General features: G+C 36.7%; 1 protein-coding gene across 2 annotated transcripts in view; it reads left to right on the forward strand.

Annotated features, from left to right (window-relative positions):
• The window catches only part of WDSUB1 (WD repeat, sterile alpha motif and U-box domain containing 1), a 73,692-nt gene that overhangs the window by 10,184 nt on the left and 36,130 nt on the right, over window positions 1-27,378 (forward strand). Inside the window, exons 5-9 of one of the 2 annotated variants that reach the window (XM_029225503.1) lie at window positions 3,798-3,891; window positions 16,695-16,728; window positions 17,994-18,034; window positions 18,115-18,221; window positions 18,946-19,125. In XM_029225503.1, the coding sequence (XP_029081336.1) occupies window positions 3,798-3,891; window positions 16,695-16,728; window positions 17,994-18,034; window positions 18,115-18,221; window positions 18,946-19,125 (456 nt within the window). The remainder of the gene's footprint in view (window positions 1-3,797; window positions 3,892-16,694; window positions 16,729-17,993; window positions 18,035-18,114; window positions 18,222-18,945; window positions 19,126-27,378) is intronic. The other variant, XM_029225504.1, reaches the window with a different exon arrangement.

A 27,378-nucleotide genomic window follows, 5' to 3' on the forward strand; every position in this document is an offset into this window, starting at 1 on the left:
ATGGTAGTTCTATTTTTAGTTTTTTAAGGAACCTCCCTACTGTTCTCCATAGTGGCTGTATCAATTTACATTCCCTCCAGCAGTGCAAGAGGGTTCCCTTTTCTCCACACCCTCTTTAGCATTTATTGTTTGTAGATTTTTTGATGATGGCCATTCTGACGGGTGTGAGGTGATACCTCATTGTAGTTTTGATTTGCATTTCTCTAATGATTAGTGATGTTGAGCATCCTTTCATGTATTTGTTGGCAATCTGTATATCTTCTTGGGAGAAATGTACCACCACATTTTAAATTTGTTCATTGTAGTTATTGTTTTTTGAGCATGTGTGGGTCTTTCCCCCATGCATTGTACTATTCTTTCAGGTGACTCGTCAGTCAGGAAACTTATGTCTTTCATTTTTGGTATACAGTATTAATTTATTCTAATTCTTCTCTACTTCTCTTTTTATAACTCCCATTAGTTGAGTGTTGGACCTCCTGACTTGATTCCCTGTGTCTATTTTTCCCCCACATTTATCTCTTTATCATTTTTTCTATCTTAGGAAAAAATTCCTTAGCTCTATCTTTTAACCTTTTTTGAATTTTTTAATCCCATCAATAATATTTTCAATTTCCAAATGCTTATCTTTTTTGTTTCTTTTTCCTAGTGTCCTCCATTTAATGCAAGATCCTCTCTAAACTCTCAGGATACCAATTAGAGGCTTTTTGTTTTGGCTTTAAGTTCCCTTCTGTTTCCTGATGAACTTTGTTTGCTCTTGGGCCCTTTTTTGTTTACCCTGATCTTTCTCTTTCATATGATTACCTTCTTCAAATGCCTGATGATCCTTAGTATTCCATTTACTTTCAAGAATTAAACAACAAGAAGAAGTTTAAAAGCTCTGTGCACGTGGTGGTTGTTTGTATTTGCTGGCTTCTCTTTAGGATAAGAAGGTGGACTATTGGCCCTTAGTGTGGAAGGGTTGGAGATTTAGAGAATGTGGGTGTCTGTGTTGCCCTGGAGCTGCCATCGAGCTCCCCAGGCAGTCATTGTTTTCCTTCATCCTGGGGAGAAGCATCTAGCTTTCATGCAGCATACTATGGGTGGGGTCAGGGAGGGATGGAGGGAGGTAGATATTGTTTTATAAACAGACTTAAAGTTAATTTTTCTGTTTTCAGGCCTGTATCTGTATCTCTGACTTTCTTTTTCCTTGGCTTTTAATAGTTGTCCTTTGGGGTTTTCTGTTAATAGTCCTAAGTCTTTTGGGGTTTTCTAGGGAAGATTAGCTTACTTCTTTGCTGTAGCCCCCTCATTTTACACCCCAAGCTGTTCTCTATATATAATCTCGTCAATTAATTTGCATCTGCCTTTCCAAAATTGGTTTCAGTTTCTCATTTCCTGATGCCCCCCTTCCCCTTCTCTTCATTGATGTGAATTTATATCTTTATTAATTCCTTCATTATCATTTTAATGGGAACTCTGAAATTATATGGTCAGTTGGCCATCTTGCTTCAGATGCCCAAAAATATTCTTATTTTATTATTTGTTACCTAATAAGCTTTAGCTAAATCATGAGTTATATTTCATTGTTTATAAAATTATTGCCAGAGATAAACAAAGCTGAACACTAGTTAAAGCGGTAAGGAAGGATTTTAATATACTATTGCAATAGATTTTAATCAGTAATATACTATTGCAAGTGTCCAGCATGAACTGAGCTCAACTTCAGTTTATACAGAGGTGACTGTGTATTTTAAAGGGAGAATGAGGGAATAAAGCAGGGGTAAATGGGGGCTCCGTAGCATCCAGGAAGTGAAAAAATTACAAAAAGCAAGAAGTGAGGAATTGGTCCATGTGAAACGCATGTGAGTTTGTAACTGGCACTTATGGAAGTTAGGCTCCTCCCCTCTCACAGAGCCGGGGAGACAGGAGCTCTATCTCCAGGTGTTGGCTGGAATAAACGTAAATTCTTTTGGCAGCCCTGAGTTTTCCCAGGCAGGCACTTTATAAGGGGGGTAGGGTCATCCTAGGGATGCAACCTTGAACTCTTAGAAACTGTGTTAAAGTCTTTGTAGGCCAAGGTCAAGGCCTAGTCCAGGAGGCATCTCAGAAGAGCCTGGGTAGAGTTCGGTCAGGGAGAGAATCTTTGTCATTATGCTAGTGTATAGAGAAGGGTCTGCTATTAACGAAGTAATAAATACGTTTCTTTTGTGGAAATTTAGTTACTTTATTGTCTGTTAGGTTACATTCAGTAATTTTTTAATGTATTCGGTGACATGCTGGTAAAGATAAGAGTTCTATTACTTCTCTGGTCTATCCTACCTCTTCCTTCTGTTATCAAGGTGAAATTCTTTTTTTTTTTTTTTTTTTTTGAAATTCTTATAAGAAACCATAAATATAGTCATGTATGTGGATGTTCTAAATACAACATATCTTTAATAATTTGAGAGCAAAGCTTTTCATACGTTGTCTGGAAAATGTGTTTTTACACTGGCTCTTTAAAAGACATATATAACAGTATATAAACGTGCAGTTAAAGCCTTTCAGTAAAGCGTTTAGCATTATTTGCACCTTTTGGCGGGCCTCTCACTGCTGTGGCCTCTCCCGCTGCGGAGCACAGGCTCTGGACGCGCAGGCTCAGTGGCCATGGCTCACGGGTCCAGCCGCTCCGCGGCATGTGGGATCTTCCCGGACCGGGGCATGAAACCGTGTCCCCTGCATCAGCAGGCGGACCCCCAACCACTGCGCCACCAGGGAAGCCCCTGCACCTAATTTTAATGCTTATTTGTAGAGAGGAATAGATAGACAAGTGGATCTTATACTTGAGAATGTAATAGATTCTTAGGATCCTGTTGCAGGTTTATTAAATCTTCACTTAGTTTGCAACTTAACATTTTTGCTTTGTTTGATTGATTGTGCCTACTTATTGATCTGTATATGCCTAAGTATTGATCAGTGCCATGAATGCCTATATCTGCTGTCCCATATAAAAACATATTTTTTTCTATTTTGGATAGAAATAAAATACTTAATAATAAAGGGAAATAAATATATATTTTTTATTTGTTGAAACTTTTACCTGCTCTAATGACCTTTTTGTTTAGTTAAATGCTTTCTATCTTAAGAGCCATTTAACACTTCGAAAAAGTTCTTATTAGGTGCGAGAAAATTACAGATTTCACTTATTTCCTTGTCTTGCCAGGCCAACTTCTTAGTGATTGTTTTTATATGTTGTCACTAAAATACATTGAATTCCCTCAGCTTACCTTTAAAAGAGTTATGATATTCCTTTTCAGTAATTATAGAAAGCATAAAAAGAATTTTAGTGTTACCATACTTGTAGGATATATTGGAATTATAAGATGTTACATTACTATTATTTTTAATTTATGGAATCAGAAAATATTTTCTTAATATCAACTATTTAAAACTACAGGTATTTGATTCTTTTAGGCGTTTGGGCAGTTGGTGTGTGGTGTGTGTGTATTTTTTAAGATACCAAGATTGAAGTATAGTTTAAAATTTCAATTAGTTGAAAATTTTATATATTTATATATTTAATAGTTTAAAATTTTTTAATTTAAAAATTATCTGATGATTATAACCCCCCATCTAGCCTTTGCTAACCCCACCATTTTCTTCACCCATTACTGAACTTTTGAAACCACTTAATCACTTGAGTTGCATGACAATTTTTTTTCATTTTTGTGTCTTTTAGGCACTCAAAGATTTTATTGAACAAATAAATGAAATAGTTTTTACTTAAAAATAAATTCTAAGCACAGTCAGCTTGCTAATGTTTCTCACCTTGTTGTTTGCAGGTTTTGAATTAAAATATAAAAGTATACTGAGTGGGCACTGTGCTCCTGTTCTGACTTGTGCTTTTTCTCATGATGGGCAGATGTTAGTTTCAGGGTAAGTTACTTAGTTTAATTTCCTTAAACTATTTTGGTATGAAATAGAGTAGACTTACAGAAAAGTACATAAAACATAAGAGAATAGGTTGATAAATCATTGTGATGCAAACTTGTAACCACTACTCAGGTCAGGAAATAGACCATTGCTGGTTTTCCTCTAGAAGTCCTCCCCTTCCAAGTGCCCCTTTCTGGTGACAGTACCTCAGGTCATATGCAACATTGCTTTTTCCTTTTAAATTGATTTAAAAGAAATCATACATTATGAATTATTTTGTGTCTGGTTTCCTTTACTCAACATTACGTTTGTTTTCCTAGTGGTTGAACAAATCTGATGTATATAATATGTGATAGGAATCCAGTTTCATTTCTTTCCACACGGATATCCAGTTGTCTCAGTACTGTAAGGTGAAAAGATAATCTTTTCTTCACCATTTTCATATGCCACCTTGTCAGAAATCACTGATCATATATGTGTGGGTCTTTTCTCTGTTCTGTTTTTCTGTTTATCCTTGCTCTGATATCTTTCTGAGCCTTTATAATTTGGCTGTTCCTGGCTTTTGACACTTCCATGTAAATTTTAGAGTTAGCTTGTCAGATTGTCTCCAGTTCCTCCCTCTACCCACACAAACCTGTTTAGATTTTGACTGGGATTGTATTGAGTCTGATAAATTTGGGGGGAATTGACATCTTTATGATGTTGAGTCTCCAACCCATGAATATGGTGTATGTTTCCATTTATTTGTCTTTTGATTTCTCTCAATATAATGTCTCTCAATAGAAGACAGTTTATTTGTCATCCTTGTGGAGGTCCTCCTCATCTTTTATTAGATTTATTCTAGGCACTTAATTTTTTTGTTGCTATTATAAAAGATGTGGCTAATATAGGGATATATATATATGGAAAGACTGGATTTATCTGTTAAGATTCTAATTTTGGATTTTTTATGTATAAAATCATATCATATGTTAATTATGGCTTTTGTCTCTTCCTTTCTAATCCTTATACCTTTGGTATCTCCTGTGCCTTACTGAACTGGCTAACTGGCTACCAGGATAATGGAAATAGTGAAAATAGCTAACCTTGTCTGACCTAACTGCAAAGGGAACGCTTTCATTGTTAAGTGTGATCACTGTAGATTTTGGGAGATAAGCTTTATTAACTCTTCTTTTCCTTCTATATAGTTTGTAAGAATTTTTTTTCATGAATAGGTGTTATAGTTTATCAAATGATTTTTCATGCATCTTTTGAAATGAGCATATGCTTTTTCTTTTTTATTCTAAGTGTCATAAATTATTCTGATTTTTATAAATCTGCTTTACACATGTTAACTGATCTTTTGTTGGAATAAATACAACTTAGGCCATATTATTTTTGTGTATTGCTACAGAGAAGTCAGTTTTATTCTGACTGTTGCTTTTTTTGGATATAATTTATATTTTTTTCACTGGCTTCTCACACATTTTGAGTTTTCTGCACATTTACTTTGATGTATCTAGTATTGGGTTTCTTTTTATTTAGTTTGCTTGGAATTTACTGAACTTCTTAAAGATGTAGAATGATATTTCATCAGTTTGGGGGGAAATTCTCATTTATTATCTCTTCCAATATTGCCTCTGTCCTTTTCTTTCTCTAATTCGGGGATTCCAATTATATGCACATAATACCTTCTTACTGTAAACTTTATGACTTATTCTCTCTTTTGTATTTTATTTTGAATTTTTGAATTTTATTTATTTTCTTATACAGCAGGTTGTTATTATCTGTTTTATACATATTAGTATATACATGTCAATCCCAATCTCCCAATTCATCCCACCACCACCCGCCCTCTACCACTTTCCCCCCTTGGTGTTCATACGTTTGTTGTCTACATCTGTGTCTCAATTTCTGCCCTGCAAACCAGTTCATCGGTACCATTTTTCTAGGTTCCACACATATGCGTTAATATACTATATTTGTTTTTCTCTTTCTGACTTACTTCACCCTGTATGACTGTCTCTAGAGCCATCCACATCTCTACAAATAACCCAGTTTCATTCCTTTTTATGGCCGAGTAATATTCCATTGTATATATGTACCACATTTTCTTTGATTCGTCTGTTGATGGGCATTTAAGTTGCTTCCATGACCTGGCTATTGTAAATAGTGCTGCAGTGAACATTGGGGTGCATGTGTCTTTTTGAATTATGGTTTTCTCTGGGTATATGCCCAGTAGTGGGATTGCTGGGTCATATGGTAGTTCTATTTTTAGTTTTTTAAGGAACCTCCATACTCTTCTCCGCAGTGGCTGTATCAACTTACATTCCCACCAACAGTGCAAGAGGGTTCCCTTTTCTCCACACCCTCTTAAGCATTTGGTGTTCGTAGATTTTCTGATGATGCCCATTCTAAATGGTGTGAGGTGATAACCTCATTGTAGTTTTGATTTGCATTTCTCTAATAATTAGTGATTCTTTTTGTTTTTTTAATTGGAGTATAATTGCTTTACAATGTTCTGTTAGTTTCTGCTATACAGTGAAGTGAGTCAGCTATATGTATACATATATCTCTTCCCTCTTGGACCTCCCCCTCCACACCCCCTATCCCATCCACCTAGGTCATCACAAAGCACCAAGCTGAGCTCCCTGTGCTATACAGCAGGTTCCCACTAGCTGTCTGTTTAACACCTGGTAGTGTATTTATGTCAAACCTAATCTCCCAGTTCATCCAACCCTCCTGTTCCCCCTCTGTGTCCACATGTCCGTTCTCTGTACCTACGTCTCTATTGCTGCCCTACAAATAGGTTCATCTGTACCATTTTTCTAGATTCCACATATATGCGTTAATATACGATATTTGTTTTTCTCTTTCTGGCTTACTTCACTCTGTATGACAGTCTCTAGATCCATCCACATCTCTACAAATGACCAATTTTGTTCCTTTTTATGGCTGAATAATATTCCATTGTATACATGTACCACATCTTCTTTATCCATTCATCTGTCTTTGGACATTTAGGTTGTTTTTGTGTCCTGGCTGTTGTAAATAGTGCTGCAGTGAACATTGGGGTACATGTGTCCTTTTGAATTATGGTTTTCTCAGGGTATATGCCCAGTAGTGGGATTGCTGGGTCATATGGTAGTTCTATTTTTAGTTTTTTAAGGAACCTCCATACTGTTCTCCACAGTGGCTGTATCAATTTACATTCCCCCGCAACAGTGCAAGAGGGTTCCCTTTTCTCCACACCCTCTTTAGCATTTCTTGTTCGTAGACTTTTTGATGATGGCCATTCTGACTGGTGTGACGTGATACCTCATTGTAGTTTTGATTTGCATTTCTCTGATAATTAGTGATGTTGAGCAGCTTTTCATGTGCTTCTTGGCCATCTGTATGTCTTCTTTGGAGAAATGTCTATTTAGGTCTTCTGCCCATTTTTGGATTGGGTTGTTTGTTTTTTTGATATTGAGCTGCATGAGCTGTTCATATATTTTGCAGATTAATCCTTTGTCCATTGATTAATTTACAAATATTTTCTCCCATTCTGAGGGTTGTCTTTTCATCTCGTTTGTCGTTTCCTTTGCTTTGCAGAGGCTTTTAAGTTTCATTAGGTCCCATTCATTTATTTTTGTTTTTATTTCCATTACTCTAGGAGGTGGGTCAAAAAAGATCTTGCTGTGATTTATGTCAAAGAGTGTTCTTCCTATGTTTTCCTCTAAGAGTTTTATAGTGTCCGGTCTTACATTTAGGTCTCTAATCCATTTTGAGTTTATTTTTGTGTTTGGTGTTAGGGAGTGTTCTAATTTCATTCTTTTACATGTAGCTGTCCAGTTTTACCAGCACCACTTGTTGAAGAGACTGTCTTTTCTCCATTGTATATCCTTGCCTCCTTTGTCATAGATTAGTTGACCATATGTGTGTGGGTTTATCTCTGGGATTTCTATCCTGTTCCATTGATCTATATTTCTGTTTCTGTGCCGGTACCATAGTCTTCATTACTGTAACTTTGTAGTATAGTCTGAAGTCAGGGAGTCTGATTCCTCCAGCTCCGTTTTTTTTCCTCAAGACTGCTTTGGCTATTCGGGGTCTTTTGTGTCTCCATACAAATTTTAAGATTTTTTGTTCTAGTTCCGTAAAAAAATGCCATTGGTAATTTGATAGGGATTGCATTGCATCTGTAGATTGCTATGTGTAGTATAGTCATTTTCACAATATTGGTCCTTCCAATCCAAGAACATGGTATATTTCTCCATCTGTTGGTAACACCTTTAATTTCTTTCATCGGTGGCTTACAGTTCTCTGCATACAGTTCTTCTGTCTCCCTTGGTCGGTTTATTCCTAGGTATTTTATTCTTTTTGTTGCAGTGGTAAATGGGAGTGTTTCCTTAATTTCTCTTTCAAATTTTTCATCATTAGTGTATAGGAATGCAAGAGATTACTGTGCATTAATTTTGTATCCTGCAGCTTTACCAAATTCATTGATTAGCTCTAGTAGTTTTCTGGTGGCATCTTTAGGACTCTGTATGTGTAGTATCATGTCATCTGCAATCAGTGACAGTTTTACTTCCTCTTTTCCAATTTGTATTCCTTTTATTTCTTTTTCTTCTCTGATCGCTGTGGCTAGGACTTCCAAAACTATGTTGAATAATAGTGGTGAGAGTGGGCATCCTTGTCTTGTTCCTGATCTTAGAGGAAATGCTTTCAGTTTTTCACCATTGAGAATGATGTTGGCTGTGGGTTTGTCATATATGGCCTTTATTATATTGAGGTAGCTTCCCTCTATGCCCACTTTCTGGAGAGTTTTTATCATAAATCGGTGTTGTATTCTGTCAAAAGCTCTTCCTGCATCTATGGAGATGATCATATGGTTTTTATTCTTCAATTTGTTAATGTGGTGTATCACATTGATTGATTTGCTTATATTGAAGAATCCTTGCATTCCTGGGATAAACCCCACTTGATCATGGTGTATGATCCTTTTAATGTGCTGTTGGATTCTGTTTGCTATTATTTTGTTGAAGATTTTTGCATCTGTATTCATCAGTGATACTGGTCTGTAATTTTCTGTGTTTGTAGTATTTTTGTCTGGTTTTGGTATCAGGGTGATGGTGGCCTCTCATTCTCATGGTAGAATGAGTTTGGGAGTGTTCCTCCCTCTGCTATATTTTGGAGGAGTTTGAGAAGGATATGTGTTAGCTCTTCTCTAAATGTTTGATAGAATTCACCTGTGAAGCCATCTACTACTGGGCTTTTGTTTGTTGGAAGATTTTTAATCACAGTTTCAATTTCAGTGCTTGTGATGGGTCTGTTTATATTTTCAGTTTCTTCCTGGCTCAGTCTGGGAAGGTTGTGCTTTCCTAAGAATTTGTCCATTTCTTCCAGGTTGTCCATTTCATTGTCGCATAGTTGCTTGTAGTAATCTATCATGATCCTTGGTATTTCTGCAGTGTCAGTTGTTACTTCCCCTTTTTCATTTCTAATTCTGTTGATTTGAGTCTTCTCCCTTTTTTTCTTGATGCGTCTGGCTAATGCTTTATCAATTTTGTTTATCTTCTCAAAGAACCAGCTTCTAGTTTTATTGATCTTTGCTAGTGTTTCCTTCATTTCTTTTTCATTTATTTCTGATCTGATCTTTGTGATTTCTTTCCTTCTGCTAAATTTTGGGGTTTTTTTGTTCTTCTTTCTCTGATTGCTTTAGGTGTAAGGTTAGGGTGTTTATTTGAGATTTTTCTTATTTCTTGATGTAGGATTGTATTGCTATAAACTTCCCTGTTAGAACTGCCCTTGCTGCATCCCATAGGTTTTGGGTTGTGTTTTCATTGTCATTTGTTTCTAGGTATTTTTTGATTTCCTCTTTGATTTCTTTAGTGACCTCTTGGTTATTTAGTAGTGTATTGTTTAGCCTCCATGTGTTTGTAATTTTTACAGCTTTTCCCCTGTAGTTGCTGTCTAGTCTCACAGAGTTGTGGTAGGAAAAGATACTTTATACAATTTCAATTTCTTAAATTTACCAAGGCTTGATTTGTGACCCAAGAAATGATCTGTCCTGAGAATGTTCCATGAGCACTTGAGAAGAAAGTGTATTGTGTTGTTTTTGGATGGAATGTTCTGTAAATATCAATTATGTCCATCTTGTTTAATGTGTCATTTAAAGCTTGTGTTTCCTTATTTATTTTCATTTTGGTTGATCTGTCCACTGGTGAAAGTGGGGTGTTAAAGTCCCCTACTATGATTGTGTTACTGTCGATTTCCCCTTTTATGGCTGTTAGCATTTGCCTTATGTATTGAGGTGTTCCTCTGTTGGGTGCATAAATTTTTACAATTATTATATCTTCTTCTTGCATTGATCTCTTGATCATCACGTAGTGTCCTTTGTCTCTTGCAGTAGTCTTTCTTTTAAAGTCTGTTTTGTCTGATATGGGAATTGCTACTCCAGCTTTCTTTTAATTTCCATTTCTATTTTCATGGAATATCTTTTCCATCCCCTCACTTTCAATCTCTGTGTGTCCCTAGGTCTGAAGTGGGTCACTTGTAGACAGCATATGTACAGGTCTTGTTTTTGTATCCGTTCAACCAGTCTATGTCTTTTGGTTGGAGCATTTAATCCATTTACATTTATGGTAATTATCGGTATGTATGTTCTTATTACCATTTTCTTAATTGTTTTGGGTTTGTTATTGTAGGTCTTTTCCTTCTCTTGTGTTTCCTGCCTAGAGAAGTTCCTTTAGCATTTGTTGTAAAGCTGGTTTGTAGTGCTCAATTCTCATAGCTTTTGCTTGTCTGTAAAGATTTTAATTTCCCCGTCAAGTCTGAATGAGATCCTTGCTGGGCAATCTTGGTTGAAGCTTTTTCTGTTTCATTGCTAAATATGTCCTGCCGCTCTGTTTTGGCTTGCAGAGTGTCTGCTGAAATATCAGCTGCTAACCTTATGGGGAGTCCCTTGTATGTTATTTGTTGCTATTCCCTGCTGCTTTTAATATTTTTTCTTTGTATTTAATTTTTGATAGTTTGATTAATATGTGTCTCCGTGTGTTTCTCCTTGGGTTTATCCTGTATGGGACTGTGCTTCCTGGACTTGATCGACTATTTCCTTTCCCATGTTAGGAAAGTTTTCAAGTATAATGTCTTCAGATATTTTCTCAGACCCTTTCTTATTGTCTTCTTCTTCTGGGACCCCTGTAATTTGAATGTTGGTGTGTTTAATGTTGTCCCCGAGGTCTCTGAGACTGTCCTCCGTCCTCCATTCTTCTCATTCTTTTTTCTTTATTCTGCTCCCTGGCAGTTATTTCCACCACTTTATCTTCCAGCTCACTTATTCGTTCTTCTGCCTCAGTTATTCTGTTACTGATTCCTTCTAGAGTATTTTTAATTTCAGTAATTGTGTTGCTCATCACTGTTTGTTTGCTCTTTAGTTCTTCTAGATCCTGTTAAATGTTTATTGTGTTTTCTCCATTCTGTTTCTGAGATTTTTGATCATCTTTACTATCATTACTCTTAATTCTTTTTCAGGTGGGTTCCCTATTTTGTCTTCATTTATTTGGTGTTGTAGGTTTTTACCTTGCTGCTTCATCTGTAACATATTTTTTTCTAGTTTCTTTTTTTTTTTTTTTTTTGATGGGTGGTGCTATATTTCTGTCTTACTGGTTGTTTGGCTTGACACATCCAGCACTGGAGGTTGCAGGCAGTTGGATAGAGCTGGGTCTTGGTGCTGAGATGAGGACCTCTTGGAGGCCTCACTCTGATTGATATTCCCTGGGGTCTGAGGTTCTCTGTTAGTCCAGCAGTTTGGACTCGGAGCTCCCAGCACAGGAGCTTGGGCCTGACCTCCGGCCTGGGAACCAAAATCCCATAAGCTTCATGGCACGGTAAAAAAAAAAAGGGGGGGGAAGAAAGAAAAAAAGAAGAAAGGAGCAGTAAAATATCAAAGAATAATAAACAAAATAAAATTAGAAAGATGAAAAATATATTAGGAAAAATAAAACTATAATTGAAACAACTGCAACAAGGTAAAATCCACAAAAGAAAAAAGTGTGTTTGGGGGAACAAGCCAAAAGGAGAGAGCAATAACAAAGTGTAAAGAATAAAGTAGAATTAGAAAAATGAAAGGTTTATTAGGAAAAATAAAAATGTAGAAAAATCAACAACAGTGAATCCACAAGGTAAAACAGAACTCCAATCTAAAAAAGGCAAAAAGAAAAAAAAAAGCCTTGACTATGGGGGTGGAGTTTTGGCAGTGGTGGAACTTAGGCAGGGGTGGGGTTTAGGGTGGGGTGAGACCTAGGCAGGTGGGGGTGTGACGTTTGAGCCTGGGGCGGGGCCTGGGGGGGGACGACATTCAAGTGTGGGGCGGGGCCTCTACTTAGGGCCTGCCCAGAATGGGAGAGGCATCAAGACCTGAGGGGGCCCTCTGGAGTGTGGAGTTCTGGAGTTTGGAGGTAGGGCCCTGAATGAGGATGTGTGGGTGGGGTGTAGGCCCAGCTCGTTGGAGGGGGTCTCCGAGTGTAGAGGTGGGGCCCTGGGTGGGGGTGTAGGGGCGGGGCTTGGGTTCTGCACAGCAGGAGGGAGGCTCCGAGGGCAGAGGATTAGGCCCGGGAGCCCAACAGGCTTCCCCATGCCTGAGTGGACAGGGAAAGCACTGGCCCCATTCCCTTCTGTTCCTTTACGCCCTGCCGTACCATCTCCCCCAGCGTCTCCCCCGTTGCTGCTGGACCCCTAACTGTGGGTGGGTCCCACTGGGTGTAGGAACTCCTCCCCTCCCCCAGCTGCCCCTCAGGGGTCCCGGAGGTCCGGCCTTTACTTTTGCTCCCCCTTCCCTCCCTCCCACTCCCTCAGGACATGCGCAGCTGGAGGGAGCCTAGGTGGGCAGAGGATCAGGCCCCGGATCTCAACAGGTTCCTGGGGGTCCGAGTGGGCAGGGGAAACCTGGCCACGCCCCCTTTTGATTCTCTGCCCTCCCAGTGGTTCCCCAACTTCCCTCTTCAGGCGTGGGATGCCTTCCCCTCCCCCAGCCGCCGCTCAGCAGCGCCAGTCCTGTCCCACATCCACTTCTCCTCCCCCTTCACTCCCCCCACGCCCCACGTCCTACCCGGTAGTTGGCTGTTCCTCCCATCCCCTTAGGTGTCCGTGGCCCCCCACCGGTGCCTGATAGGTGCCCTAGTTGTGAAGAGATGGGAATTCCGTGTCCTCCTAGTATGCCATCTTGACTGCACCCCCCTCATTGCTTTTTAGTCTTAGGATTCTTTGACACTCTTAAAAGTTATTGAGGACTCCAAAGAGCTTTTGCTTATAAGAGTTCCATATATTGCTATTTACAGAAAATAAAACTAAGAAGACTCTAAGATATTTTAAGTTTGTTTAAACAATAATAATAAGCTTGTATATTAACATAACATTTTTCTTTAGGAGAAATAAAACCAAAAATAGTGAGAAACGTGGCATTGTTTTACATTTATGAAAATCTCTTCAGTATCTAGGTTAGCAGAAGATACATAGATTCTCATATCTGCTTCACACACTTCATTAGCTCTCAGGGCTGTGATGGCATCACATGTCATACAGCAAAATGTGTAGGAAATTTTTCTCTACATCTTTCTCCACATCTCTCCTCTAATAAGTTTCCTCTAGCCCCTTAGCCGAATTTGTGTTTTGTTTCACCCTTACTTCTCTTGATCCAACCAGATAAAGTTAACATTATATGAATTAGCTGCTATTCAAACAGGAAGAGTCAATCTTTGTAATTCAAATAGAGGTTGCCTTTTTCCGTAAATTCTCAGTTCTAGTAGTTATGATTCTTTGGAAACCAGTTTAAGAATGGCTATCATTGTTAGAGTTTTAAGAGTTCAAAAATAACACCTTTTTTTCTTCTTGAGTTGAAAACCAGTAAGAGAGAAATACTGGGCAGATAACTACTAGATAGCAGGACTGTAGATCTGCAGCTGACTTGTTCACCTGCTCTTGGGTGGCATGGACACTGCAGACTTCCCCTGAAAGGGCAGATCAGAAAAAAGAAAATCCAGAAGGGGCTGAACCACATGGCCCAGCATCTTCCCCAGACTTTCCAGTCATCTGTCATTCCTTTCCTGCTAAGCGAGAGAGGGAGAAAAGAGGCCAGGGATCTTATTCCAGAAAGAATTGGAAGTAATTGTCCCCCCTCTTCTTAACAAGATGCTTGTTTATGTTTTATCTTTTATAACTGTGGACAACAGAGTTTTACTGTCATGAACTAGTAATGGCTCAACAGCCACCATCTCTCACTCAGTAATGACTAGCATAAGAAGGCTTAAGGTCACCTTTCCAAAACTCAAATCATCATTTATTTCCCCGTACTCTCTACAACATTGTTAACAGAACTATTGAACAAGTCAGTTCTTTGGACAGAGTCCATGTTGCAGTTTGCTTATCATGAGGGTTATTAGATATTACACGGCTTGAAAAAATAGATGTCTTGTGAAAACTCTAGTGAAATTTGAATAGTCATGCGATCTGTTTTGTAAGTTTTTAGGCTAAAACTGTCAGGGTGTGTGCCCATTATGGATCAAGTTTAATTATAATACATTCATGGGGGATGTTGTTCTAGGAAGTGTAAAATCCAGAAACACAGGTTACTGAGTTTTAATCCCAGCCCTGCCATGCACTAGCTATGCAACCTCAAACAAGTTCTAGTTCCATATCTTCTCTCGGCTTCATTTTTCTGAATTATAAAATGGGGAAAGTCAGAACACTTTCCTCATAAGAGTGTTATGAAGCTTAAATAAGAAAATGCAGGCAAAGCATTTATTAGGTTTGGGGCACAATAATTGCTCAGTATAGGTTCATTAAATGTTATGTATATTACAAGAATATTATTTTTATGTATTATTTTTGTAATCCAGAACATTAGGCAATTATATAACATATAACATATTATTTTACTCCCTCATTTTCTGATTTCTGCTTTTTCTGGGTTAAATTTTAGCCATTGATCTATACTGAGGGGCATTATAAAACAGCTGTTTGAAACTTACCATCTTCATTCAGGAAGAGTTGTTGGGGACTATGTTTCATAGCTTCACCTCTGTAAAGACCTTGGGGAAGATAGTTCCTACAGGTCTCAGTCTAAAGAATTGATGTCCCTTTCCCATGCGTTGGGTTTGTGTTTCTGTCTTAAATTGTATGACAGAGCATGTTTCCTTTTTTAAATTGCTATTGAAGAAGCTCGGCAACAAACTTGCAGCCCTCTGTTAACAAAGTGGCCTCTATGTTGTGACATATATTTTAAATACTAATCTTAACCTTCATCTCTTTCCCCCACCTCATCTTTATGTTCTCTTCCTCCCCAGTTTCTTCACATAATTTTTATCTTCTTTTTTCTACATCTTTGTAAGACACTACACATACTTTCCGAATGAGAAGAAACATAGATATATTTTTAAAATAAAAATGTGTGAGTGTAAAATAAATCTTTAAACCTTAGGAACATACTTGACCTAATGAAATAGTTGTGGGTAATTTCATTTGATTAGTTTTTTGGTCATTGTATAAAACTGGTTTGAATTAAAATGCTTTAGGTGATTTGTGACATGGGTGGCTGTACGACATCAATACAGTGTCACTCATCTCCCTTGAGCTTGTGATTATATGCTCTTGCATATCAAGCACATAACTGTATGTGTTGTTGCTCTTGCCTAGCAGCTGTGCAGATAAAATTGGCGTGTTTCTCTTGTATTCTTTTTTTTTAACAAATTTATTTATTTATTTATTTTTGGCTGTATTGGGTCTTCGTTGCTGTGTGCAGGCTTTCTCTAGTTGTGAGTGAGGGCTCCTCTTCGTTGCGGTGCGCGGGCTTCTCATTGTCATGGCTTCTCTTGTTGCGGAGCACGGGCTCTAGGTGCGCAGGCTTCAGTAGTTGTGGCATGTGGGCTCAGTAGTTGTGGCTTGCAGGCTCAGTAGTTGTGGCTTGTGGGCTCTAGAGCGCAGGCTCAGTAGTTGTGGTGCACGGGCTTAGTTGCTCCGCGGCATGTGGGATCTTCCTGGACCAGGGCTTGAACCCGTGTCCCTTGCATTGGCAGGCAGATTCTTAACCACTGCGCCACCAGGGAAGCCCTGGTTGTTTTAATTTTTTTTTTTTTTTTTTCCAGTATGCGGGCCTCTCACTGTTGTGGCCTCTCCTGTTGCGGAGCACAGGCTCCGGACGCGCAGGCTCAGCGGCCATGGCTAACGGGCCCAGCCGCTCTGCGGCATGTGGGATCTTCCTGGACCAGGGCACGAACCCGTGTCCCCTGCATCGGCAGGTGGACTCTCAACCACTGTGCCACCAGGGAAGCCCCGGTTCTTTTAATTTTTATAGCATTGAAAGAAACAATGTAGGGTCCATATCAAGTTTAGAATCATAATTTTCAAAAAGGAGTCACAATCAAGACATATATACATATTGATTAGTAATTAAGGCACGGCCATATCAATAATAGCAATGCTATTTGGAACAAAAATCAAGTAGAATGTACTAGCTTTTACTTGTAGTTTTTCCCTTCGAGTTACTAACTTGATATGAGATTGCGTCTTATTTATACATTACAAATGCTTATTCTGTATAAATAGCATGTGCTAGCGTTTAATAAAGTTTATAATTTTCTGATAAATTTGGTGTTTGGTATATGGCATGTAGTTTTTTTAAATAAAAGTTTATACATATGAACAAAAATAGACTGCATTCTGAATGTGTGCATATCAATATTTCAGCCTTTTCTTAAAAAGTTATTAAAATGATTAAAAAATACTAATTACGTAAATACTGTACTTTGTTTTTATAGAACTTTCACCCATAATCTTTTTTTTTTCTTTTAAAGATCAGTGGATAAGTCTGTCATAGTGTATGATACTGTAAGTATTTCAAAATCTTGTATGATCTGTATAAATTATGTTTGCTTATTAGGCTACTGAACTTCAAGTTTAGCTAGGCAAGGTGAGAAAAATGTACATATTTTTTCTGTTTAGGATGCCCAAGAATATAATATATACATTTTCAGAAGTGCTAAAATAGTTATGCAGGTAAGGTATTGCTTCTGGAACAAGCCCTTAAATATTTCAGTAATGATTTTAAGATAGACAGCTGTTTAGTCTGATCAAAGAAAATACAGATTTAAAGAGCATCAATATTAAAAAAATCACTTTAGGTCAGTTTTTCTTAAACTCTTACACCAGGTTTCCATAACAGCAAAGGAGTGTTTACCCGAGGGTTTTGGGAAGGTATAGCTGAAAGCTGAAAGTGGCTCTATCACTTTATAGAGTCCCACCTGGATTTAGAGACTAGTATAAGAAGAGTAGGTTATAAAGGATTTGGAAAAATAGGGCTTTTTGGTAGATGCATGTGAATAAAGACCAGGTTGCATAAGTATGAAGAAAAATGAACATTTAATATATAGTGAAAGTATGATTGACGAAAATATTCTCCAAGAGAAATCGGTGTTGAGTGGGACCTTACAGTGGTTGAGCTTAGGTTGTAGCTATGCCAGCAAAGAAATAGAGATGTGAATTATCAAAGTGTAGTGGGTCAAGCAAGGAAGCTAAGCTAGTCCTCCACACAGCAGTTAAAATTATTGAGTTCTGGCAGGAAGTGGGCAAGAGTACTCAAACGAGGTGAAATAGATCCTTAATGTTTCTCAGGAAATTTTCACGAGATTTTACATTCACAGAAATAGCTATAATGTTAAATTTTCTCCATAAAATATGTATATGAGTCTTAGTTAAATACATCTAGTTGTTGGATGGCCCGCTAAGTGTACTCAATATTGAAATGACTAATTTCTACTCACTGGTCTGCAGTGGGTACAGTCAAATGCCATAGCAAAAATACAAATAATTTCATGGTTACTGTTAGTAAGTTGAGACAAATCAGCCAGGACTATATTATACTAAAAATTTCAGCAGACAGCAGTGCTGATAATTGAGAAAGAGTGAAATACGTACTTGATAATGTTATTAGTTATAAATGCTATTCTCTATTCATTGGGTAAAGTTTTGGTTTATATTAGTGACTCATAATATTAGAATACATAGAGTATATAAACCATTCAGGTCAAACAAGTCTTTATCAGTAGCTTTACTCTTGCCTGAGTAAATATAAAGCTGTTTGTGTTGTTTTTCAGAATACTGAGGATATACTTCACACCTTGACTCAGCACACCAGGTCTGAACTTAACCTCACTTTGTATTAATATAATTAAAAAATTGGTCTGAGGATATATAATAGTTGTTTTTATTAACTAGGTATGTCACGACTTGTGCCTTTGCACCCAATATCCTTTTACTTGCTACTGGTTCAATGGACAAAACAGTGAATATCTGGCAGTTTGACCTGGAAACACCTTGCCAAGGTTAGTAAGGATATCATGTGTAACCCAGTTCAGCACCATTCACCATTAAAAGGAGAAATTCAGTAATTTTTTGATAAATTATTCATGTTGCTTTTCTCAATATAAAGCATACATACAAATTTAATATAATTTAAAAATAATTTTAGAGAACCCAGTGTTAAAGTTAACCCAGACATCTACATTAAAACTGTTGGTAAATGCTTTTGGATGCACATTCATGTATATCATACCTCCCATAGTTTTGTAAGCTCTTTATTTATACTCCATACTAATTTTTCAGATAAATATAGCCTAGAACAAAATAGAAATGATAGTTTTATCTTGTTGGTTTTATTTTTGGTTTTCTCAAGCAACATTGACACTTAATTTAGGAGTTTTATTTTTATCACTGTCACAATTAACCAATTAGTGGTGCTGATATGCAGATGACAGATCACATATAATACTTCTGCTGATATGAATTTTATATAATAAAGATAAACTTTTTCTGGAGTGTAAAATGTTCCGAAAGAGCAGCATTTAATGTAGCATTAAATAATACTTTATACGTAGTATTATTTGATTTTTTAAAATTTCTTAAAGGATTTTAAAGTAGAAAACACAGACTTAAGAAAATTTCATTTACTTTTTAGTACAAAGTGAGAATGTTTATAAAGGATATATACTTTTTCTTGTTGTTTTTTCACTTACTTTGTGGGGTTTTTTTGGTTTATTTGTTTTTAAGCAAGGATCGCAGAAGATCAACCAAAGCAATTTACTGAAGATTGGTCAGAGGACGATGTCTCAAACTGGCTTTGTGCACAAGGTTTAAAAGACCTTGTTGGTATTTTCAAAATGAATAACATTGATGGACGAGAACTGTTGAATCTTACAAAAGAAAGTCTAGCTGATGATTTGAAAATTGGTAAGACCTAGTGAAAGTTAGGCAGTCTTAAAAACAACTTTTAATAATCTGAGATTGGTTTTAATTGCATTAATGGTTTCCTCTTAATATTCTAGCACAGTAGTAGTTCTGGTATATGTCTGTGTGTAGAAGTATAGTATATTTTTATTAGATTATGGAAAAGAAATGTTACGTACTGTTTCTCTAGATAATTAAAGCTATCATGTAACTGTAATTTTTAAAATGTATGTATTTTTAAAATTGTGATATAATTCACCCTTTTATAAGTGTACAGTGCAGTGACTATTCAAGTTGTATAACCATCACCACTATCTGATTCCAGAACATGTTCATCACTTCAGAAAGAAACTCCATTCCCATTAGCAGTCACTCATATTCCTTGTCTCTCTAGCTCCTGGCAACCACTAATCTACTTTCTGTCTCTAAGGATTTGCCTGTTCTACATTTCATAAAATGTATGGCCTTTTGTGTCTGGCCTCTTTTGCATAGCATGTTCTCAAAGTTCATACATGTTGTAGTATATATTAGTACTTCACTTTTTATGGCTGAATAATATTCCATTGTATGAATTTATCACTTTTTGTTCATCCATTCACTGGTTGATTGGATTTAGATTGTTCCTATTTTTTAGATTTTATGAAAATTGCTTCTATAAACATTCATATACACGTTTCGTGTGGGCATCTGTTTTCAGTTTTCTAGAGCGTTACCAAATCATATTGACAGAACTTGGCCGGAAGAAGATGTCTCCTTTTGTGATTGGGAGTTGGGAATGAGTGTTATTAAACTTAATTGCTCAGGAAGAAAAGACCCTTTACCAGCTTGAGGGCTAGTAGCCCCTCAGTATGGGCAATGAGCAACATTTGGCTATATTTAATATAACTCTGAAAAGGCATCTGGCTCTTAATAAGATGACAAATTAAATAGGCCATCAACTCCTGTACCCTCTTCCCCACCCTTTCCCCATCCCTGGAAATGCTACATAATTGAAAACTGATGGAGTCTAGACACAAATAACCATCAAATATACAAAACAAAACTCTGAAAACTGTCGAGTGGAATTGGTGGATCATATGGTAACTCTGTGCTTGCATTTGAAGAACTGCCAGGCTATTTTCCAAAGCAACTGTGCTTTTTTATATTCTCACCAGCAGTGTATGAGGATTCCAATTTCTCTGCATCCTCATCAACAATTGTTTAGTTTTTCAATTATAGCCATCCTAGTGGTTTCTCATTGTGGTTTTGATATGCATTTTCCTGATGACTAGTGATGTTGAACAACTTTCCATATGCTCAGTGGCCATTTGTATATCTTCTTTGGAAAAATGTTCAGATTCTTTGCCTATTTTAAAAACTAGGTTGTCTTTTTATTGTTGAGTTGTTTATATAAATTTAGATACTAGACCCTTAATCAGATATATGATTTATAAATATTTTCTCCCATTCTGTGGTTTATCATTATGCTTTCTTGAAAGTGTCCTTTGATGCACAAAAGTTATAAATTTTGGTGAAGTCCAGTTTATCTGTTTTTTTTCTGTCATTGCTTGTGCTGTAGGTGTCATATCTAAGAAACCCAAACCTAATCCTGAATCTTGAAGATTTACACCTGTGTTTCTTCTATGACTTTTATAGTTCTAGCTCTTACATTTAGGTGTGTGATCAATTTTGACTTAATTTTTGTATATAATGTGAGGTAAGGGTTTAGCTATATTCTTTCAGATGTATATATCCAGTTGTCCCAGCACCATTTGTTGAAAAGACTATCTTTCCCCTTTAAATTATCTTAGCACCCTTGTTAAATATCAGTTGACCATAAATGTGAGTGTTTATTTCTGGACTCTCAATTCTATTTCACTGATCTATTTGTCTATCCATATACTAGTGCCACAGTGTCTTAATTACTATAGCTTTGTAGTAAGTGTTGAAATTGAAAATTGTGTGTCCTCCATCTCTGGATTTTTTTTCTCCCCAGGATTGGTTTTGCTCCTTTGGGTCCCTTGGCATTTCCATATGAATTTTAGGATCAACTTGTCAAATTCTGCAAAAAAGCCACCTGACTTTGATGGGGATTATACTGAATTTCTACATCAATTTGGGGATTATTGTCATTTTAACAATATTAATTCTTCTAATCCATAAGCACAGGATTTTTTATTTTTTTTTTTTGCGGTACGCGGACCTCTCACTGTTGTGGCCTCTCCCGTTGTGGAGCACAGGCTCCGGACGCACAGGCTCAGCGGCCATGGCTCACGGGCCCAGCCGCTCCGCGGCATGTGGGATCTTCCCGGACTGGGGCACCAACCCATGTCCCCTGCATCGGCAGGCGGACTCAACCACTGCGCCACCAGGAAGCCCAGCACAGGGTATTTTTATGTTTATTCAGGTCTTCTTAATTTCTTTTTCAACAATGCTTTGTAATTTTCAATGCATAAGTCATTTTTTCTTAAGTGTACAATCTACTGGTTTTTAGTGTACTCACAGATTTGTACAACCATCACCACTATCTAATTGCAGAACTTTTTGTTTGTTTGTTTGTTTTTTGCGGTACGCAGGCCTCTCACTGTTGTGGCCTCTCCCGTTGCGGAGCACAGGCTCCGGACACGCAGGCTCAGCGGCCATGGCTCATGGGCCTAGCCGCTCCGCGGCATGTGGGATCTTCCTAGACCAGGGCACGAACCCGTGTCCCCTGCATCGGCAGGCAGACTCCCAACCACTGCGCCACTAGGGAAGCCCTAATTGCAGAACATTTTTATCCCCCCAAAAGAATCCCATTCTTTCCTCATTCTAGCCTCTTGGCAACCACTAATCTATCTTCTGTAGAAATAGGATCTACCTATTTTGGACATTTCTTTTAAGTGGAACCATACAATATGTGGCCTTTTGTATCTGGCTTTTTTAATTTAACCTTTCAAGGTTCATCCATGTTTTTGTATGTGTGAGTACTTCCTTCCTTTTTATGGCTGAAAAATATTCCATTGTATGGCTATACCACATTTTGTTTATCCACTGATCAGCTGATGGTCATTTGGGTTGTTTCTACTTTTTGGCTGTTATCAATAATGCTGCTGTGAATATATATGTATGAGTTTTTGTGTGAGTATATTTTCATTTCCCTTGGATATATGATTAAAAGTAGAATAACTCTACATATACCATTTTGAGGAACTGGCAGACTGTTTTCCAAAGCAGCTGTACTATTTTACATTCCCACCATCAGTGTGTGAGCTTTCCAATTTCTTCACCTCTTTGTCAGCACTGGTTATTACCTATCTTCTTGATTATAGCCATTCAATAGATGTGAAGTGGTATTTCATTGTGGTTTTTGATTTGCATTTACCTAATGATATGGAGCATATTTTCGAGTGTTTATTGGCTGTTTGTGTATCTTCTTTGGTTAAAATTGGTTTGTCTTTTTATTGTTGAATTGTAAGAGTTGTTTTATGTGTTCTGGTTATTATCAATACATCCTTATCAAAAATAGTTTGAAGTCTTAGTGTTGTGCTCTAATGAACATAATACTTAGACACTTATCAGTGTGCTCTAGTAAAATCTTAATTAACCAGAAAGCTTAGAAAATAGGATGTCCATAGTGAATTTACTGTTAATGAGGAGTCAAAGAGCAAAAAAAGTGTTTGTTATAGAAAATCATTCTAAAGTATAGTAGTATACTTTCATTACATAGTAAATATAGTATGTGAACCTATTTAAGTGTCTTGGAAGCTTATGGCCTTTTAAGAAGTTAATAGAATGATGATTTTGTGAAAATAATTAGAATCAGATGGTTTTGTACTCAGGCCATACTGTGAAAGCTATTTTTGTATCTCTAGTAACTTATTTCCTTTATAGTTTACTTTTTCTTCCTGAAAGTAGGTAAGAGTACAGGGGTTTTTTTGTTTTTGTTTTTGTTTTAAAGTTCTGGTGAATTTAGCATGTTCATTAGCTGATTTCTCATTACTCTCTCACAATAAGTTTTAACAATACCTTATCACACAGAAGCACATGACAATATAAAATAAGAATTTCAGATTTCAACAAAGGATGTTTCAAAACATAAGAGAACATAGTAAAAACAATAGGAATAGAATTCTGTCCCAGTAGCCCGATAAATAAAGTATAAGAAGTTCTTACAGGATTCAATTAATGGCCTGAAATAGTTTTTGAAGGTGAGTCTCAGGTTTAGTAGTTATGATCATTTTGACGTTCAGTTTGGAACGTCCAGGCTGGTAGTTTTGGAACTACCAGGCTTAAGCCAAAATTGAAATATAATTTAAATAAGTCTGCTGTGGTCTAAAAGCTGAATTAGGAAGATCATTATAAACGGAGACAAGAACATTGCATACTCTCTAGTAAATAAGGAATTTGCTTTGTGTTTGTGCTTAAGATTTGGAAAGTTAGCAAATACAACAAATTAAATACAGAATAAATTAGTAAGTAAATTTTAAAATAAATATTTAAATAATTTTTTCGACATCATTCTATAGTATCAATATTTTAAAGTTTTTGCACAATTATAAAGGGTTAGCAGGCTAACATTAATCTTCTACAACTGCTACTTTAAGCTACAGTGGATTTCTGTTAGTCTTGAGTTTTAAGAAAAGTAGGCTCTTCCTCAAAACAGTAAATTGGAGTAATAGAGAAGTGAAATTGGGTCTAGAAAAAAATGTGTTAAGAGGCAAACTGATGAGTATGTGATAATGAATTTTACTCTTGTGAGGCATAACTATTTTACTTGCATTTGCTTTTGTGGTACGGCTGTTAAAATGGTTCCTATGTCAATGTGAATAAATATGAATTTAACATTCATCATATGAAGGAAGTTATTTAATTTTCAGTGAAGTATATTGGAGTGTTAGGGAATGAAGTAGTATATCTATAACGTTTGACACTTAAAAATTATTTTTAAGGAGTTAAGCAGTCTATCAAATCTTTTTTCAATGAGCCTTTGTAAATATACAATAAAGGAACCTTCTATAGATTTGAGTATCTGTTGGAACCTGGTGTTTTAACCTAGAGTAATAGTCCTTTTCTAGGATAGTGTTAATGAAAACTAAGGGTACAAGAGACATACAGTTTTAGGTAGGAAATAACTCCTTATATCTAGTGCTATATTTGCATAAGGAATATCCAGAAAGAGATTACAGGTACAAGAGATCCTTGATATTAAGAGAGGTATGTCTTAAGACGTATGTGTATCCATGAATTTGTGAACTCTACGATAGCCTTTAATATTGCAACCAAAAGGCATAAAGTATGAAGATAAAGAGCAAGAAAGTCTCTTTGAGATGTGATCCTAGGCAAGCAGTAAGTCCACTAACTAGCCACGTGATTTTCATCTGCAGTTTGGCTTCAGGTTATATCCAGGACTCAGGAATATTGCAAACTGCTACCTATCTTGGAGTTTGTAATTGCTGTAGACGATATAATGGTAGAACCATGGAATGACAAATGACAAGGAACTATTGTATATTGTGTCAGTCCTTACCCTTTCAACTAATTATCAGTCATAGATTTATCATAGATTCTTAATTGGGAATGAGGTTTCTTCAAAGCGTTCCCTCTTCTTTTTGCTCTTGTCTTTCCAAGAAACCATGAAAGCACTTGAGACATTTTTATCATTTTCTGCTTTAAAAATTATAATATCAAATTATTATATCAAATGCTTTTTAAAACTTTATGTACCAGCTGTCTTAACATCCTCAGGTTTTGGAAGTTTCATGTTTCAAATTCTAGTAATACTTTCTTATGTAGACTTTCACTTGTTGCCTAACTGCATATACTGTTAAGTAATAAGAACATTTACCATTTTTTCTTTACACACAATTGAAGTGAAATAGTCCTTTCACATGTATAGGCCTGTGCACTGACCTGCTGTTAGAGTGGGCATAACCCTTCCAGTTCAGCTGCTGCTCTTAAATTGGCCTACCCCACTTTCCTGAGAGTAGGGCATTTCGGGGTCTCCATTCCTCAGGCCTATCAGATGTCCTGTTGCTTCCGCATTGACATCAATCACAGGTCTTATGGATGTTGGTGGTTTATTCTCTTCCACTTATATAGCGGGATTCATGAGGATACCCTGCTACCTTGTTTTTTGGAAGTGTCGGTGGGATTTGATTTTGCTATCTCGTTGCTCTGTTTTTATGTGGGGATTCGGAGAAGTTTAAAAATTATATTGCTTCTATCACCATCGTCTCTAAATCCTTTAAAAAATCCCTACTGTACCTATAGTTTTGTGTCCCTTTTCTTTCCTAATATAGTTTTATGTCTTGTTTTCTCTTGATCTTTCAAGTCAGAAGTTTGTTAATAAATTTTATTTAAAAAAAATAAAAAGTTTTAAAGTTCTTTTCTCCAAGAAACCAGCTTTTGATTCTGTTGTTCTGTCTCAGGGCATTGCAGACGTGATTCAGTGACCAGCCCAATGGGCTGTAATTGTTAGTCCAGGCCATAGCGCTCTCTTGTTACCCTGCCTCCAGCTCATGCTGGTGTTGCTGCCTTAGTAATGATATTTACAGGACAAAGTTGGGGAGAGTGAAGGCTACAAGTAGAAAGGTATTTCTTCCATTTGTATACACAAACCTCTGCCTTAAGCTGTTTCCCATCCCCTACTCTGGAACCTAGTTAGTTCTGTTTCCTTGAGGGTTTTCTGAGTTTTGTTTTGTATTTTTGATGGTTATTTGTGTCCAGACTCCATCAATTCTCAATTATGTAGCATTTCCAGGGATGGGGAAGAGGGTACAGGAGGTGATAGCCTATTTAATTTGTCATCTTATTAATAGCCAGATGCCTTTTCAGAGTTATAGTAATTATAGCTAAATATTGCCCATTGCCCATACTGAGGGTTTACTAGCCCTCAGCTGGTAAGGGTCTTTTCTTTCTGAGCAATTAAGTTTAATAACACTCACTGCCAAACCCCAATCACAAAAGGAGATGTCTTCTTCTGGCCAAGTTCTGTGGATATGATTTGGTAACTGCTTCCCTGAGGGCATTCTTAAATGACATTAAAATTAGACAAGGGTAACACACAATTTAACCTTATCCAGGACATTTTGAAATAGGGTTTCTATATTCTTTATTAATAAACATTCTAAATATTGGCACACATGTATATTCGACAGGGTAATATATATATTGTTTTCAGAATATTAAATACCTCTATATCCTTATTACATGTTGTATAATTTTCCCCTTAAATGATATGACTTAATTATGTTAGTAGTTACATAATTATTAATGTGTCTAATTAGTCTAATTATAAATGTGTTTATAACATGGTGCTTTTAAAAAATTGTATTAAAAATCCTCAATTTTGTTTCAATGAATTACATAGGAGGTAAGTCATAGGAAAGCAGTAAAGCAGTTCTTAAGATGTAGGCAGCTGCTAGGTTGACTTGCCATACTTGCATAGATATGGTCAATGAGTCCAAATAGATTTGAACAGTTTATTACTCATGGCACAGCAGGCAGCATGAGCTTCATATTTAAATTGGTTGCCCTTTCCACCTAGTCTTGTGGGGGCAATTTGTGTTGGTCTCATAGCTGAGGAACCCTGAGTTTATGAACCGCCCCACCCCCCCCATCTTACAAAGGGACTGCTAGCAAACTAGTCCAAAAGGAAGACATTATCTTTGTTCTTGTCAGGAAACAAATCTGCCCTCAGACTGGGAGGGAAACACTATCTCTAGCTTCCAAGTAAGTTTGCAGACATCCTTGAAAAGATTGCTAGACAAAAGGTGTCATAAGGTGTATATAAACACATGGAGAATTACCTTCCAATCAGAAAGAAAGCTGACTTGGCTTTTTATGGGAACTCTGAGGTGTTCTGAAATGTAGTTCTTTTTTCCTACCCACCCTACACCCCCCAAACACCTCCACCTAAAATAGAACTGTCAGCTAGATTATCTAAAAATATAAACAGATAATCACACTAAACTTCCTAAACTTCATTGTATTAATCTTCCCGAAATTAAAAACTAAGATAATTTTAAAAACTTAAGATAAAAGTAATACAAATGAATGAAACATACGTGTAGAGTCTTGGACAAACATATGAACTTTATTTGAGATTGTGTTTCATATGAGAATCAGCAAATAATATACCCAATTTCATAATGTTTAAAAATAGATGGAATTTTTATATTATCAAATTGAACATCTTTAGAAATGATTTTTAGGAAATTTTTTGTTGTCTAAATAAATTAACCTATAATAATGAGCCTTTTCTGATTTTGTGTGGTATATTAGTATTTGGACAATCTG

Source organism: Monodon monoceros, unplaced genomic scaffold (genome assembly GCF_005190385.1).
Source record: "Monodon monoceros isolate NGI ecotype Baffin Bay Population unplaced genomic scaffold, NGI_Narwhal_1 Super_Scaffold_16, whole genome shotgun sequence".
In the NCBI taxonomy this organism is placed as follows: domain Eukaryota; kingdom Metazoa; phylum Chordata; class Mammalia; order Artiodactyla; family Monodontidae; genus Monodon; species Monodon monoceros.